The sequence below is a fragment of the Lepisosteus platostomus genome, chromosome 13 (genome assembly GCF_059453375.1).
Source record: "Lepisosteus platostomus isolate fLepPlt1 chromosome 13, fLepPlt1.hap1, whole genome shotgun sequence".
Taxonomy (NCBI): domain Eukaryota; kingdom Metazoa; phylum Chordata; class Actinopteri; order Semionotiformes; family Lepisosteidae; genus Lepisosteus; species Lepisosteus platostomus.
Window position 1 is genome coordinate 19286059 of NC_142623.1, and position 15474 is coordinate 19301532.

A 15474-nucleotide genomic window follows, 5' to 3' on the forward strand; every position below is an offset into this window, starting at 1 on the left:
ACACTAAACTGAGTCAATAAATTTAATAACCACTGCTTCCAACAACATCAATCACTTAAACGTGAGAAATACAATAAACAGTTTTGCAATGTAGCCACAATAAAAATTATTTAAACAAAAAAAGTATGTAATTACAGTGCCTTACAAAACTTGTAAAAACTAAATCTCCATCCCACGATGTCCCATTTTGTTGAATTACAATGTGTACACATTTTTTCTCAAAGTGAACATTTTTATTCAAGACTCAAGCTCACAGCGAACACTTTGATGGGTGAAAGAAGTTAAAAATGAGCAAATATAATAAAATCCAAACTTAAATATGTTGCTTGCCATTGTACCCCCTCCCTTTGCTTTGGCAAACCAAAATTAGTTCAGCTTTTAGCTCAAGTCTGGTAAAATTAGATAAAAACTGGAGGAGATTTTGCCTGGAACAGACAGTAAGACAGCAAGGAAGGAGAATTAAGATACTGCCGATGATGGATCTCAGCCATTCACAGTGCTTTCTGCATGGCTTGTCTCTCCATTAAATGTTCTGCTTCACCTTGTGAATGGTAAGGGAACTGCAGTCTTGTGGGCTGAAATCGTCTGCATTTTTAGACGTATTGAGATCCCCAGCAGTGTGAAACACAGTGGCAGGGAAGTTATTTAAGGTCTGAACATCTGGACCTACGTATATAGCAGAGCTGTGGAGAGGAACATCTGTCCATGCGGTGATAAAACCCATCACATAAAAAGCTTTCATTTGCTCTTCATGGCTTGTCTTGGATGCGTGGTACACGTGTTTATGGTTTAGAATCTCTCTGAGATTTATTAATAGAATACAGTCAATTTGCGGTGCAGTAATACTTCATTAAGCACAAGGAGGGCCAACATTTTTTTTCGTCTTCTGTTCCCTCCTTTGTGAAGAAAATAAACACTGCAGATGTAATAATTTTCCACAAAACACACAGAAATGAAGAATTATCTGATCTCCTTTCCACGCTGCTTCCTCTACTATCAGAACTGAAAATCCACAAAGGTTGTCAAAGGTGAGCGGTTATAAAACAGAGGAAGCCATTTGGCCCATCTAGCCTGTTTTATAATCCATCCATCCTTTTCATAACTGCGTCATCCAATTCAGGGTCATGGGGGAGCCAGAGCCTATCGCAGCAAACAACTGGGACAAGGCAGGGTAAACCCTGGACAGATTGCTAGTCCATCACAGGACAGACATAGTATTCTGATAACCCAATTAATGTGCCAGCATGTCTTTGGATTGTAGGAAGAAACTGGAGCCCCCAGAGGAAACCCATACAAATGGGGAGAACATACAGTACAATCTCAACAAGAACATACAGATAGCACCCCAGGACTAGACCCAGCACAGCAAGGCAGCTTCCCAATGACCCTGAACTGGAAGAAGCAATTGTCAACATCCTGTCCACATTATTCTTCTTGGTCACAGAGAATCAAAGCCCCAATATCCAGTGGGGCTTGCCGATATGTTTGGCTAGTTACTATAAAACAGTTTGCCATGGTCCTAAAAGTCAAAGGCCTAAGCACTCTCTTCCTGCGCTTGGTTGAAAGGCACAGCAGAGATCTGGCTTTAAAGAACCAGATTGCCACATGTTTTGTCTACTGTTTATCAGCATCAGAGAACTTGAACATACAGAAACAGAAGAGGAAGAGAAATGCTTTTTGAAACCTTGTAGGCCTCAAAACCTTCTTCCTTTTGTTCAGTGTATATATATACTGTATATATTGTCTTTCTGGGATTGATTAGGGTTTGGGGTAGAGGGAACTAGAGAAAGATGGAACCCTAGAGTCATCTCTGTTCACCCCCCTGTTCTGGCCATTGATTTGCTGTTTAGACAGGCTCATTGATTAGACTCATCAGAGCACATTCTGCTTGAATTATCTCACGCCTCACTGCAACATCCTGCTCAATTTGACAATTATAGTACAGAAGAGCAAGCAGGGCTGCAGCCACAGAGAGAGGGAGGAGGAGAGAGAGATGGAGAGGCAGAGGGTACAGTCTTGTCTATGGGATTCCAGAGTGCAGAGTTCAGAGAGGGTAATTTGACATTTGGGCTCCACCGCACTTTGCATTGTCAGTGTTGCCTGTGGCTTCCTCTTGGCAATCATGATCAATGGCCAACTTTCCCATTCTCGGTCTGTTGCTCATCAAGGATTTTACAGTATCAATTTCAAGAAACCTTCAGTATCCCTGTAGGTGTTCATGTATTTTGGGGGATGATTTATTGAAAAGAAATAACTTGTTTATTGTAGTAGGTCACTCACAAGCTCTCCAGGTCTTTCAACCATCCATACATTTTCTAACTGCTTTATCCAGTTCAGGGTTGTGGAAGAGCTGGAGCCTATCCTGACAAGCAACAGGTGCAAGGCGGGGTACAGCCAGGACAGGATGCTAGACCATCACAGTGCCCACACCGATACACACACCGATCAGTTTTCTCAGAAGACAACCTACCTGTATGTGTTTGGACTGTGGGAGGAATCAGGAGCACCCGGAGGAAACCCAGACGAACACAGGGAGAACAAACAAACTCCATCCAATAGCACCCCAGGTCCAGAATTGAACCCAGAGCCTCAAATTTAAGTGACCACTGTGTCACTGTTCTGCCCTCAGCTTTTTCAGACTACTGATATATCGTTGTGAAAGTCTTGGGGCTGGTGTCAGAGCAGGCTTGGCTCTAGACCTTTGAGCAACAATGGACATTTTATTTTTTTTAAAAAAAACAACAGTTTTCCATAGGCAACATATCCTTAGAGAAGAGAGGAGGATAGAGGGGAGAGCAATGTAACACACAATGAAGAGAAGATATTAATGTCACATTTGAAGGAGTGTCATCCTGGTGTGAGCACTGCAGTTCGAGTCTTGCGCTGAGAGCCTTTTGCTTCATTATTTTTGTATTTTAAAATCCCAAAGTCATTTTGTAGGTGCTTTGCCAGGAATCAAAGAGCAAAATTTTAATTTAATCCTAGCTTGCACACCTTCTACAGCATGAAATACGTCCTGTAGCAATGAACTGTAGAAAATGCCATGGTCCACTGGGAAGCTGGGTTGACACTTCTGCTTTTTCTTAATGGAAATGTGGTGCTGGCTCTCTGATTTGCAGCCCTACAACACAACAGCTGTCACTTTAGTGTGGAAATGAGAGGTGAAGGCACAACAGGATGTGGGTCACGTTGGATCAGTGGGTGTGGGTGTAGATGGGAAATGTGGAGCATGATCCAGTGTCATTGCAGTCGTGTTCGAAATGGGCTTGCTCTGTCCATATAATAGCCAAGAAATTACATGGGCAGGGTTGTGGGGGAAACAAGTAATAACTCTTATCTCGGTGAGTGCTGGAGGGGACGGAGATCAGAACCTTGAATCTTCTTAAATTGAATGAGCTCATTTGTCTTTTATGGCTCATTATAAGCTCCCATCTGACTTAACTGGTCAAGGCGCACCCTACGAGCATGGGCTAAATTCTTCTGGTTCTGACACAGCAACCTCCATCCTGGGTCACGTCACTAGCTAGCTGTGGCTGAGATTCACCCGGCTGCCAGAATTCAGCTGGCAGTGCAGTGACAGGGTTGAGATTAGATGGCCAGACATCTTCAGGCAAAACAGTTACTTCCTGCCACCTTTCTGTGCCACGGACAGAGATCTGCCACTAAACCCGCACTGACATTCCAATAAGGCCCTGTGGGGCTTCCGTGTGTGGAATGATGAAGGGCTCTGTGAGGAGGTTAGATTGGAGCGGTGTGATCATGGGTCTCATTCTTTCCTAGAGCAGGGCAGGAGAACTAAGTCTTAAAATGGTTTCCAAATTGAGTGGGTCAGGAGAAAATTTCATTCTTTTGGGCCCTGAAATGGGACCACCATTCCATTCCACATGTTATGCCCAAATAAACAGCACTGAAATAAAAGACCCATGGAAGATGTGGTTTGAATATTCCTTAGACCCCAGGGGATTAATGCCCCTGTACTGAGGTCATTTGACCTTACGAGCCTTTTATCAACTGCTTTCTGATTTTAATATTTACTTTATATGTCTGCAGGAATTAGAAATTTATATTCAGATTTAGATTAGGTCAAAACTAATTATTCACCATCAATTATTAATTGCATTTTGAAGGTTTTGGTTTTGATTTTGATTTAACATGATCTGCATTCTTAAAAACACACACGCAGCTGGAGAAATGGAATTTATTTTAATGTCTGCTGGTTTTCTTATGACTTGGTCTAAATATAGGAATCTTCCCAAAGCTAATGAATTAGTATTTATTATTATTTCACTCCTGGAGTTTCTCAATTAACAGTCCTTTGTTTTTCTCCTTTGTTTTCTTCTATAACAAAAATAATTTAGCCTCTCGAGCAGGTCTGATAGATTCAGGTCCTGTCATTGCTTACGCCTGGAAGTTAGTATCTTTTTCAATATCGAGGACTTGATGCACCAGATGACATTTTGACGAAAGGTAAAGAAGCGAAGGATCTTTCACAAATGCTGCCCTGCATTTGGCTGATTTGCAGCTCTTGATTGGTGAAGCTCTGTGCTGTCAGATTTGCATTCCTGCTGCATCACAGCTCAGCCTGGCTCCAAACAGAATCCTGTTCCTTTTTGCACGGGTGGCATTTGCACAGACTGTCATTAAATTATCGCCTGCAGACATGCAGAGCGCTTCATGCTCAGTTCAAACACATGAAACAGAGCCATCGTTCAGCATTCCTCTGCAGTTCTTGCACAGCGTGGAGGATACACTGGAGGGAATGGCAAAGGGAGATCAGCTCACTCTGAAACACACACACTGATACAGTGCTGCACCACTGCAGGTGAGCCTGTTAACGATAAAACTACAAGGACAGGACCATAACTCCTGACCCATAATGGACTATGGAGTCCCATCTGGGGGGAATTTTGTTCTCAACGTTCACAGCGGAAACCAGGGTAAGCTCAAGACTGTCATTTGTGCATTGCTATGTAAAGTATTCCTCTTATTTCATTTCAAGTACTGATATGTGTGCTCACTGGGAAACATACTGAGAACACCTAGTAAGATTAATTAGGCTCTTTCAGTGATATAAAATAAGTGAGCTTGGGGAGCACGACAGATCTAGTATATCACTTTCTCTTGCTGAACAATCCTCTGCTACCCAATTCACACAACTCAATTCACAGTGATCATGCTAGAAGAAAGTTCCAAACATTTCAGAACCCTGCAGAACATGCTGTGTCCCATACAAGCTGTTCTTGTTTCTCAGTTGCAGACAATTTATGGTGGGAAATTCTAATGTATGGTCAGTCAATGAGGTAGAAATCCTGGGGATTCCACTCAGGTTCTTCAAAATCCTGGAAGAAATTGGAAGAGTTGGCATAAGAAAGGATTTCTGGGAATTGTGAACCAGAGAAGCATCAACGAGAGTTAAGTTAACGGCAGTAAGAAGAAGGCACTCAAGCTGCTCTGGTGTGGAATCCACTTCATCAGGGCATTCAGTGAGGAGATCTGTAGGTCAATAAAATACTGAGTAACTAAACATGCAAGATAGGCCTAATGACCTCCCACATTTAGTGTTTCTCATCTTCTGATGTACATAATGCCAGCAACCATGCTTTTAATTTTTTCCCTGTGAATGTATAACCTTCTGTTATCTTTGTAAGGAGATAATTGAAACCCCCTGGGAATATTTATACTGGTACATTCTTAAGGTAACTGGTAGTAGGACCCATCTTAAATACCAACTGAAGATACAGTGCATGTACCATTGATCAAAAGAGAATCCCTGTCATGTCTGCTGCTATTCAGGCTTTGAGAAACATTTTCAAAGCATCCTTCTTGTTTTTATAATCACAAGCACTTTGCAAGGTCAATCTTAATCCATTAGAAAGAATGACAGAACGTTCCGAATAATTCCGCTTTACATTGCAACAGATCAGCAGCTTAATATTGGGAAATGAAACATGACAGAAATAAGTTCTAATTTACCTGTTATTCCGTGACTCTTTGTGTAGTTTCTATAATAAGAGATTATTGCCTGTTATTTAGAACCACTGAAACTTTCACTTTGGTTGCTGTGAACCCAAGATGATATACAGTACGTCAAAAACAAGTTAGGCCAATCGTGGTCTTGGGAACTCTAATCCAGCAGGCCAGTTTTTACTCACTGAAAAAGTCTGATTCTTGGATCCATTAGAATGTTAAGAGCTCATTTCCATTGAACATAACAACAGTCTGCTGCTTTTAAGGACCACAGCTAGGCATTTTTGCTTAGGTTGGTCCAGTTACCTTATCGATTTGATCAAAACTCATGTGACTCAAGTCTTTATCTAAAAGTGACCTATATAATCCCTCTGGACTAAGGATCACCATGCCAGTACTGGACAACCCAATCTAAAATAAATACAAAAAACTGAAAATAATGGATAACAGCCAACACTTTGACTTCAGTGCTCAAATAACAAAAGAATAACCTTTATATATTTCCTACGTGCGATGCACTTGTGGACATTGCTTTCCTGCTGTTCATTCTCATCAGTGTTTAGTACAGCATAATTTTCTTCCCCCACCTTGTTTCTTTGCAGTAGGCATTTTCTGCTGGAACAGTCAGCCAGCATTACCAGAAATGACATTCTAAGCCGGAGCAACAACAGAGAATCATGTTGGGCACTCCACAGCAAGATGAAATGTAAGACGATGTAATCTGCCCCTGTCTGCACAGAGGCTGGCCTCAGAATTGCCTCTGCTCTCCGAAAAAAAAAAGTTTTAAGCCGCCAATCTTTGGGCCACGCTGGCACAGCAGGCAGGGAAAAGCCTTTAAATACCACAAAAGGTCAGGCGGGCTGAAGCAGGGATTTGGAGCAACATTTCAGCTGCATGCCTAATAACCCGACCGAAGGACTCGTCGAATCGCAGAGTAAATTTCAGCAAAGCGAAGATTCTGGCTGTCTCTGCCAGAGCACCTGAAATTTCTCATTCGCTGTGGACGTAATCCCCCTACCATCTGTCCACACATTGTTCACATGTCAAAAAGCAGACCCCCACTCTCTCCTGCCAGCAGTTCCTCTAGCAAATGTGCTAGGGGACAATTCTTTTTACACCACGCCCTTTCGTTCTCATTTAATGAGGTTTTCCAATGATTTTTCACACAAGGTGCCTTTTCTTCACTGCGATTCCAATGCACTTTTCCTGTACCTGATCATGCATTTCCCTGCATGGACACTAACCTTTTATCAGAGCAGTTCTGAGTGCACCTTCACAGTGAAAATACAAAAGCCTCCCTCTGGAGTTCAGACTGACTCTGAGATTCTCCAGGCTTTTAACCTGTGCCTCCTGCTAGCCAGGTCTGTCCACTGGTCCTTTATTGGGATGAGTAACAGTGCTTCAACTGTGAGGTCTTTGAATCTTCACCTCGGGGTGGAAATTTCATATAAATTATGCCTCGACCCCCCCCAAGGTGCACTCTATTATAAGTGATCATCCCACTTCTCAGAGTCCAGCCCTTGCATAAAGCATAGATCCATCCACCCATTTTCTAACTGCTTCCAATTCAGAGTTGCGGGGGAGACAGAGCCTATCCCAGCAAGCAATAAACACCAGGCAGGATACACCTTGGACAGGATGCCAGTCCATCGCAGGAAACATACACAGATATAAACACAGACATACAGACATGCAAACACTCACACCAGGGCCTGTTTTCCAAGAAGATATTTAATAATAATTAATAATTGCTTATACTTATATAGCGCTTTTCTGGACACTCCACTCAAAGCGCTTTACAGGTAATGGGGACTCCCCTCCACCACCACCAATGTGCAGCATCCACCTGGATGATGCGACTGCAGCCATAGTGCGCCAGAACACTCACCACACATCAACTATCAGTGGGGAGGAGAGCAGAGTAATTAAGCTAATTCAGAAATGGGGATTATTAGGAGGCCATGATTGGTAAGGGCCAATGGGAAATTTGGCCAGGATGCCAAGGTTATACCCCTACTCTTTTCAAGAAACGCCCTGGGATTTTTAATGACCACAGAGAGTCTGGACCTCGGTTTTACGTCTCATCCGAAGGACGGCGCCTGTTTACAGTATAGTGTCCCTGTCACTATACTGGGGCATTAGGACCCACATGGACCACAGGGTGAGCACCCCCTGCTGGCCACACTAACACCTCTTCCAGCAACAACCTTAGTTTTTCCCAGGAGGTCTCCCATCCAGGTACTGACCAGGTTACACCTGCTGAACTCCAGTGGGTTGCCAGTTGTGAGTTGCAGGGTGATATGGCTGCTGTTTAACCTACAAGTACAGTATGTCTTTGGATTATGGATGAAAAATCATTCAAACATGAGAACATACAAACTCAATGCAGAAAGCAGCACAAATCTGGAACTGAACCCAGGGTCCCAGCACTACAAGGCAGCAATGCTTAAAGCAAAAACGTTTCTGTAAAATTCGGGAGTTAGTCTTATGGTTTCCCTTGACATGAGAATCAAAGCACACTATAATGTACGGATTGTTTTTTTTTACTCTTTATAGTGGTATGTGGCCTGGAAACATGGCTTGTAGAGTTTGAGAGCAATATCACTTCTGTAACGGGGTGTTTTGTGTACATGTCATTATTTATTCATTGTGTAGCACATTGGTTAGTTAACACGGTTACTTTGTAGTCTCATCCTTTCAGATGTCAGAAGTGAAGAAAGGCAGGTTGTGGTCATTACTGTACTGGGACTGGAGACATCTAAGCAAAGCTGCTTTTATAGTCTTGTTACTGGACCAGTAGGTGGTGCTTTTCAATCTGAACCATTTTTCCAAAGAAGTGCCCCAGTATGATGATCAGGGACACCCTGCAGAAATAGATGCTGTCCTTCGGATGAGATGTTGAATGGAGGTCCTGATTGCTTGGTTGTTAAAGATTCCATGGCAGTGTTGATAACATTAGTGATGTTAATCCTCGTGTCCTGTCTAAATTCCTCTCTGGATTTGAACAATCCCTAAAGCTTCCGTTTACTTCAGTGGGTGAAGCAATTTCTGACTCCTCTACCTGATCTACTGTAGTCTGTAGTGGCAGTACAGCAATCTGATATACTGTAGCAGCACAGCTGGTGCAGAATGGCAGCTGTGCGTCACCCAGGTGGAGCTTTACTTCAGATGTGGGCGAAGTGTTCCCCATTCTGTAAGTTTAGTGCTTTGGGATCTTTTGAGAAAAAAAGGTGTTATTCAAATGCAGTTTGGAAATTGAATTTCTGAATTAATTACATTCCCTTATATATTTTTTTGTGTTTGGTTTTGAGTTCTGGTAATTTTGTTAGACATGCTACAGAGAATAAAACAGAGAATAAAATTTAACTCTGAGAGGCAGTGGGTCAAAGGTGAAAGAAATTACAGTGGCACCATGCTCTGCAGGTCTTGGGTAATGCAGTACACTGTGTGCTGAGCCCTGTGCAACAATAATGTGTTTCCCTTTCTCGAATGCTTTACAAAAATGAATCTTTTTTGGGATATGTTTTTCTTCTTACAAAACGGAAAGAAAAGAAGGCAGTGGTGCTGTCTTGAGAAAAGAAAAACAGTTTAAAAAGCAGAGTAGACTGGATGCAATCTCTACACTCATTCCATGAGAAATGAGACATAATAAACCCAATTTATTTGATTATGAGTCTTCTAATTTGAAGCAAAGGATATTTGTGTTCTAAATTAAATGAATCATCCATGTGTTTTTTAACAGCTTCTTCTAATTCTGGGTTGCAGGCGAGCCACAGCCTGTCCTGACAAGCAACAGGTGCAAGGCAGGATACACCCTGGACAGGACTCCAGTCCATCACAGGGCAGACACAGGCAAAAACACACACACTCACACCAGGGCCGGTTTTCCCAGAAGCCAATTAACCTACAGTACCAGTACCTCTTTGGACTCTGGGAGGAAACCAGAACTACTGGAGGAAACCCATGTTAACACAGAGAGAACCCAAGGAATTGAACCCAGGGCCCCAGCGCACTGTGCCACCCTTAGAAGAATCATAATTGAATAAATAGACCATTTGATTATATAAACTATCATCAGTCCTTCACTGATGAAGGCTTTTGTGCCAAAACATTGAAAACTTGTTGCATAAAAATCTATTTTCAAACAACGTATGTGCTTCCAGCCTGCTCTAGATTTTTTTTTCCCTTTTGCCAGGCCAGTCATTTCGCAGTGGAACAAAAGATTCCTGGCAAAACCAGCAATGAAGAAATGGGCGTCAAGTGTGCCTGAAAATGAACGGTGTAAAAATGAGGCCAAGGAAATGGAGTAGATATTATGAACTCTGCTTCAAAGGCAGGGGAATCAGAATGGGACTGTCTGTACAGCCGTGGCAAGCAGATGCTCTAAAGGGAGTCTGGCTCGTTTTGATTCAGTGCCGGAGCGAACCTTTCTGACTCACACACAGCTCCACTATAAATAGGCAGGCGCTCGGAGGGATCAATGCTTCAGACTGCAGCGTGTTTGTTGCCACGGCTCAGCAGATCAATGCGAGAGGGATCAGCTGAAGCCCTGTGCTCCCTTCCCTTCCCACAGAAGAAAGAGATTGTATTGTACAGACCCTAATTTCTGCACAAGACAATGGGCTCCTTCTCCTACATGCCTGACTGCTGTGAGAATGAAAGGTGCCAAGATTCACTAGAATAGGCACAATACAGAAAATAGGAGTCTAATCTATCCATTGGTAGAGCACACACAGCACAGGCAAGGCATGCTCTGTCTAGTGTAGTATATTACAGGAATGTACAGTATAGACAATGAGATGTATATCTATTGACACACAGTGCAGGTCCAGCTCTTGTAATAGCAGCAATGTCTAAGGACAGTAGCATTGCAATGCAGCAGCTCTGTCTGTCCTGGTAAACAAAAAAATGACAGGTTGTGAGACCCAGTCAAATATAGAACAGTAAGGAGTGAGAAATGGGAAAGCATGATCGTCATTGCTGGAAATTGTGGCGAAGCGAAGAAAGATATTGGACAAGAAAGGTTAAAAACAGTTATTTCAGAAATAATCGATAAACATATGCTGCTCTTTTACCGTCATAGACATTCTGTGACGTTCTTCTCTTTTCTCGCAGTGCTTTTCCTTCTTCATGCAGAAGCACATGTCTATGGGGACCATCTACTCACACTTTGGGTCACTTGGTTTTATGATGACAGTTAATCCCGATAGATCTGTACTTTGTAAGACAAAGAGCAGCCTTTTAGCTTTGTGGGTATACAGAGAGGAACAAATGGTGTTAATGAAGAGGAGCACCTCACAATGGAACATTAGGTAATTAGATCTGATTGGTACTGTAAATGTGATGGATTAGATACTACAACACTTTATATTGGCTGCTCCCCTGTCGTTTACCTGAAGTTGCTGTGATAAAGATTCAGTGTGTCCTAATCAATATGAATTCAGGATTGCTAAATAATTTCATTTCACCCACACTCGTCTGTAGTTATAGCAAGTGTAGTCTGTAGTTATGATTTTGATGTCTAAGACTTCTGCATGTCCGTGCATGTGTTGAGTAGGTGTATCACAAGGCAGGCAGGCTGTATTATGCATAGACAAAGCTTGGTATAGAGAAAACACAGGCTAACAGGAACAGAAACACCACAGCTCAGCAGAGCTCTGTCTGCTGTGCAGGTGGCATGACCAGACTATGTGACCTCACGCCGAGGTCAAGTACAGCAGAGACATGCGTGTCCTCTGCTCAGGGCCAGGGGCAGATGTATGCAAGTTACCGAGGGGCAGAAACTGCGTTGTCTCTGAACGGATGCAGTCCGCCTGACTCTCCACGCCACGCCAAAATACAACGTTTCTAGTATCCCCAAATAGCCACTTAGTCTAATAATCCAGAACGGTTTATGCAAAGCAAAAACAAGAAAGAAACGTTATTTAAATAAATGAATTAAATAACAGCAGTGATTGCCGCAACAGAAGGAAATAAACCCCGGCGCTATTTCAATTCTCTCTGCACCTTTCCCTCTCGTTCAGGCTTTTTCTGGTAACGGAGAGACCCGGCAGCAAAACGGAAAAAAAGAATAAAGTTCCACACTTTTTTATTTATTTCATTAAGCAAATGAAATTTCTCTACCCCGAGGACTGGAGCTAATGACTTGCATCGCCGTGGAATTTAAATACGGGGAATGCGAGCCATTTGTATGCTGAGGAGCTTGTCCAGAACTCCCTGGCACACAGCGCCAATTCTGTTACTCTCAGAGATGTAACTCACTCCCAGATAATGTGGAGAGAGGGAGCAGGAAAGAGGGAGTGAGCATTAATATCCTTCTAATACACACTTAGCCTTACAGAATACAATCTGGAGAGCTGCCGGCCAAAAGCAAACGAACGCATCTTAATTCGCAGACTCTGTTTATCGCATAAACTAAGAGGTGGTTAAAGGAGTGCATTGTGCTGCATTCATTCGATTTTCTTTGCAGCGCGTGCGCTTAAAGATTCTCTCATTCCGAGGTGAGGTTTACGTTCGCCGTTTCCAATCAAGTGATCTCGAGTCGGGGGATTCCCCCAGACTCCAGGAGCAGGAAGAGTGCCGGAATATATAAAGGTGTTTTTGGAAAATTCTGACCTTGTCATAAAGAGGAACATTTTGAATGCCTTCAAAATGGCATTGTAATCTCCATTTGACATTTATTTCAGGAATATCATTCCTAAGAAGGTAATGCAGAAAATCAAACGCAAACAGAAAGTATTGAGAGCATCAGAATGGTTAGTAATCAGAGGCCTTTCGGCCTATCTATCTTGGTGGGTAGTTCGTAAATTGATTCAAGGATCTTATTGGCCGGGTATGTTGTTCCATACTCCTGCCACCCTTTGGGTAAGGAAGTCCCACCTGTTATCTGTTTTAATGTACTACCACACACGTTCTGCTTGTGCATTGTGGTTTGTATTTCACTGTTAATTCAGGAAAACAATTAGCTGGGTTGAATACTTGTATCAGGTCCCCTCGTAGTCTTTGCTGTTTAACACAAGAAAGGTCCGGTCCCTTCAGCCTGTGAATGACATTCACTTAAGCCCTGTAATTTATCTGTTCTCTGAACAGACGCAGCAGAAATATATTTTCTGCAATGTACTGACCACAATTGTACACACGATTCTAAATGAGATGTTAGGTTTTACATATCATGTGGTGAAATGTGATATATTAGGTCAGAGACCTGTACCAGTGACACAACCCTGACAAGTATGTAAATCATAGGTGCAGATGGTCCTGGATTTATTTTATTTTTCTTTTTGAAAGGGTTTCAAAGAATAACAACAAACAAACAGTCTTTATTCAGGTGAATGCACACTGCTGTAATTCTGGACTTCTGTTTCTCAGGCGAAGGACTGAACTCAGCTGAGTTCTCCACAGCCCTAAGCCCATTTATGCACAAAGCCTATACAACAGTCCAATAATAATGTAATAGTAATTGAACGTCCACAATTTGACACCATGTATACCTAGGCTTAGTATCCCTAGTTTCCTACTTCCTGTAGATATTGAAAAAAGTGTCAGGAAAAAGCTCTCTTATACCATATACTGTATGTATACACCAAATACACTGCAAATCAACATAAATATGTGTGACACTCCATTGGGCGAGACATAATGAGATCTTTAAAAATATGATGACTAGGATAACAGACATACCAACTCAGCACCAAAACAACGAAATATCAAAACATAAGCTTGAGGTCCATTTGAGCTGTTGACGTACTTCTTAAAGTCCCTAACTATTATGCCAAGCCTCTTACCAGCCTCAAAACCAAATAACTTTCAACAAAGCCCAAGTCTCTCCAAGATTCTTTACAAACAAGTTCTAGTCTCTCCCTGAGATTCTTAAAAAATGTCCAAAAGCACAAAACTCACAATTCCAGACCTTCATGGTCTCTTGATTGGTCACTACTTTTCCCTCAGATGAGGCTGTCCACAGAGAATCTGTTCTCTGTTCCCCAGGTAGACAGACAGCAGGTATCCTGCTTTGTAAACTGTCACCTTATCAATCGTTTTCGACCACCTGGTCAGGTGACTGAGGGCAGCAGCTCATATCTCACAGCATTGGGGAGTATGTTTCAGACAAGGGCTGTCATTTTGTTTGTACTTGCTGTCTTCTTAGGTATGCAAGTTAAGAAAATAAAATGACAGAAAATGAATACTGTAATTCAGCTGTCTAATAAAAAAAAGAACATGAAGTGAGTAACAGTTATAAATGGAGAGGTGATGAAGTAGAGGAAACACACACACTGCAATTTTTAACTGAGCCTGGGACACTGTCTGAGAAGCTTTGAGCCTTAGAAAATTTGATGGAAGCTTCAGGAATGCTTTTCAGATTCTTGGCCTGACAGGGTGAATACACAAAAATGTGGATGAAGGAAAGGGGTGTATGATAAATCAAGCATTTGAGTTTGTTTTTGGAGGCCCCTAGTGCTGGTACCCTTGTTATTGCACCCTTCCAACTAAGCAGTCTAACAAAGGTATAATACAAGATAGATACTTTATTGACCCCGTGAGGGCAATTGCAGTGCAACAGCAGCTTAACACAGACAGCACAACCACAGTGTAACAAATGATACAATAATAATAATACAATACATACAATACAATCAGTACAGTGAGAAGTGCACTAAGAAGAGTTACTCACAGTCCAGAACACACAAAGAACAAACCAGAACAGAATAGTACACAAAAAACTCGTATTGCACAATATGAATATAAATATAAATGTATTGCACAGTTCCCTGGCATATATTGCACAAAAAAAACGGTTGTAAACGGGAAAAGAAAAAGAACAGATGTATCAGTTTACTGTTCAGTCCAGAAACAGCTCACTGTCAATGTTGCCTCTGCCCAGACGCATTTTTCACCTGGGGGAATCTAAATAGTGAGTCTTCCTAAGCTGCAAAACATGCTCAAATCAACACTTGTTTGGTTATCAGTTTTTCTCTCTGTAGATAAGTTGCACTTAATAAATTGTTTAAAGCCTGTGGTGCTATTTTAAATATCAGTCATAACACCCTTGTGAACATGCATGCATTATACATTAACTATAATGATTAATTCAGTATCAATTGTATTAATGACATTTTGATGCCATCTCGAATCAAGGGGTGTGCCTGTTGAAGATGACATGTACAAAAGGGATCCCCTTAACAGGGGAAACTTGAGAGGCCTTTTTCTAAACCTCCTGTGTGGTGCTGTGCTTTTTCACAGGCTCTCCAGTTCATACCTGGTACAACAGGAGGAGGTGATCCAAGAAACGATGCCCACTCTCGGAGCACCAGAGAGGACCTTCGCCTCTGCCAAGCCATACAGCATGGCACTGTCACTCTGGATACTGTGGACCTGTGCCATCACCCTGAGCAACATTGCCCCCTCTGCCCAAGGTGAGTACTGCACCCTCTCTGCTTGTCTCACCTTCCTCTATGGGTCCATTAAACTACAGAACCCTCGCAAGCTGCACAGTCTCAAAGAGATAAA

The 15474-nt window shown here is 42.3% G+C and overlaps 1 protein-coding gene across 7 annotated transcripts in view; it reads left to right on the forward strand.

Annotated features, from left to right (window-relative positions):
- adgrl1a (adhesion G protein-coupled receptor L1a) overlaps window positions 1-15474 on the forward strand; it is a 310848-nt gene that overhangs the window by 88357 nt on the left and 207017 nt on the right. For all 7 annotated transcript variants that reach the window (XM_088603734.1, XM_088603728.1, XM_088603730.1 and 4 more), the window contains exon 2: window positions 15208-15380. In XM_088603734.1, coding sequence (XP_088459860.1) covers window positions 15257-15380 — 124 coding nt within the window. In that variant the 5' untranslated portion in view covers window positions 15208-15256. The remainder of the gene's footprint in view (window positions 1-15207; window positions 15381-15474) is intronic.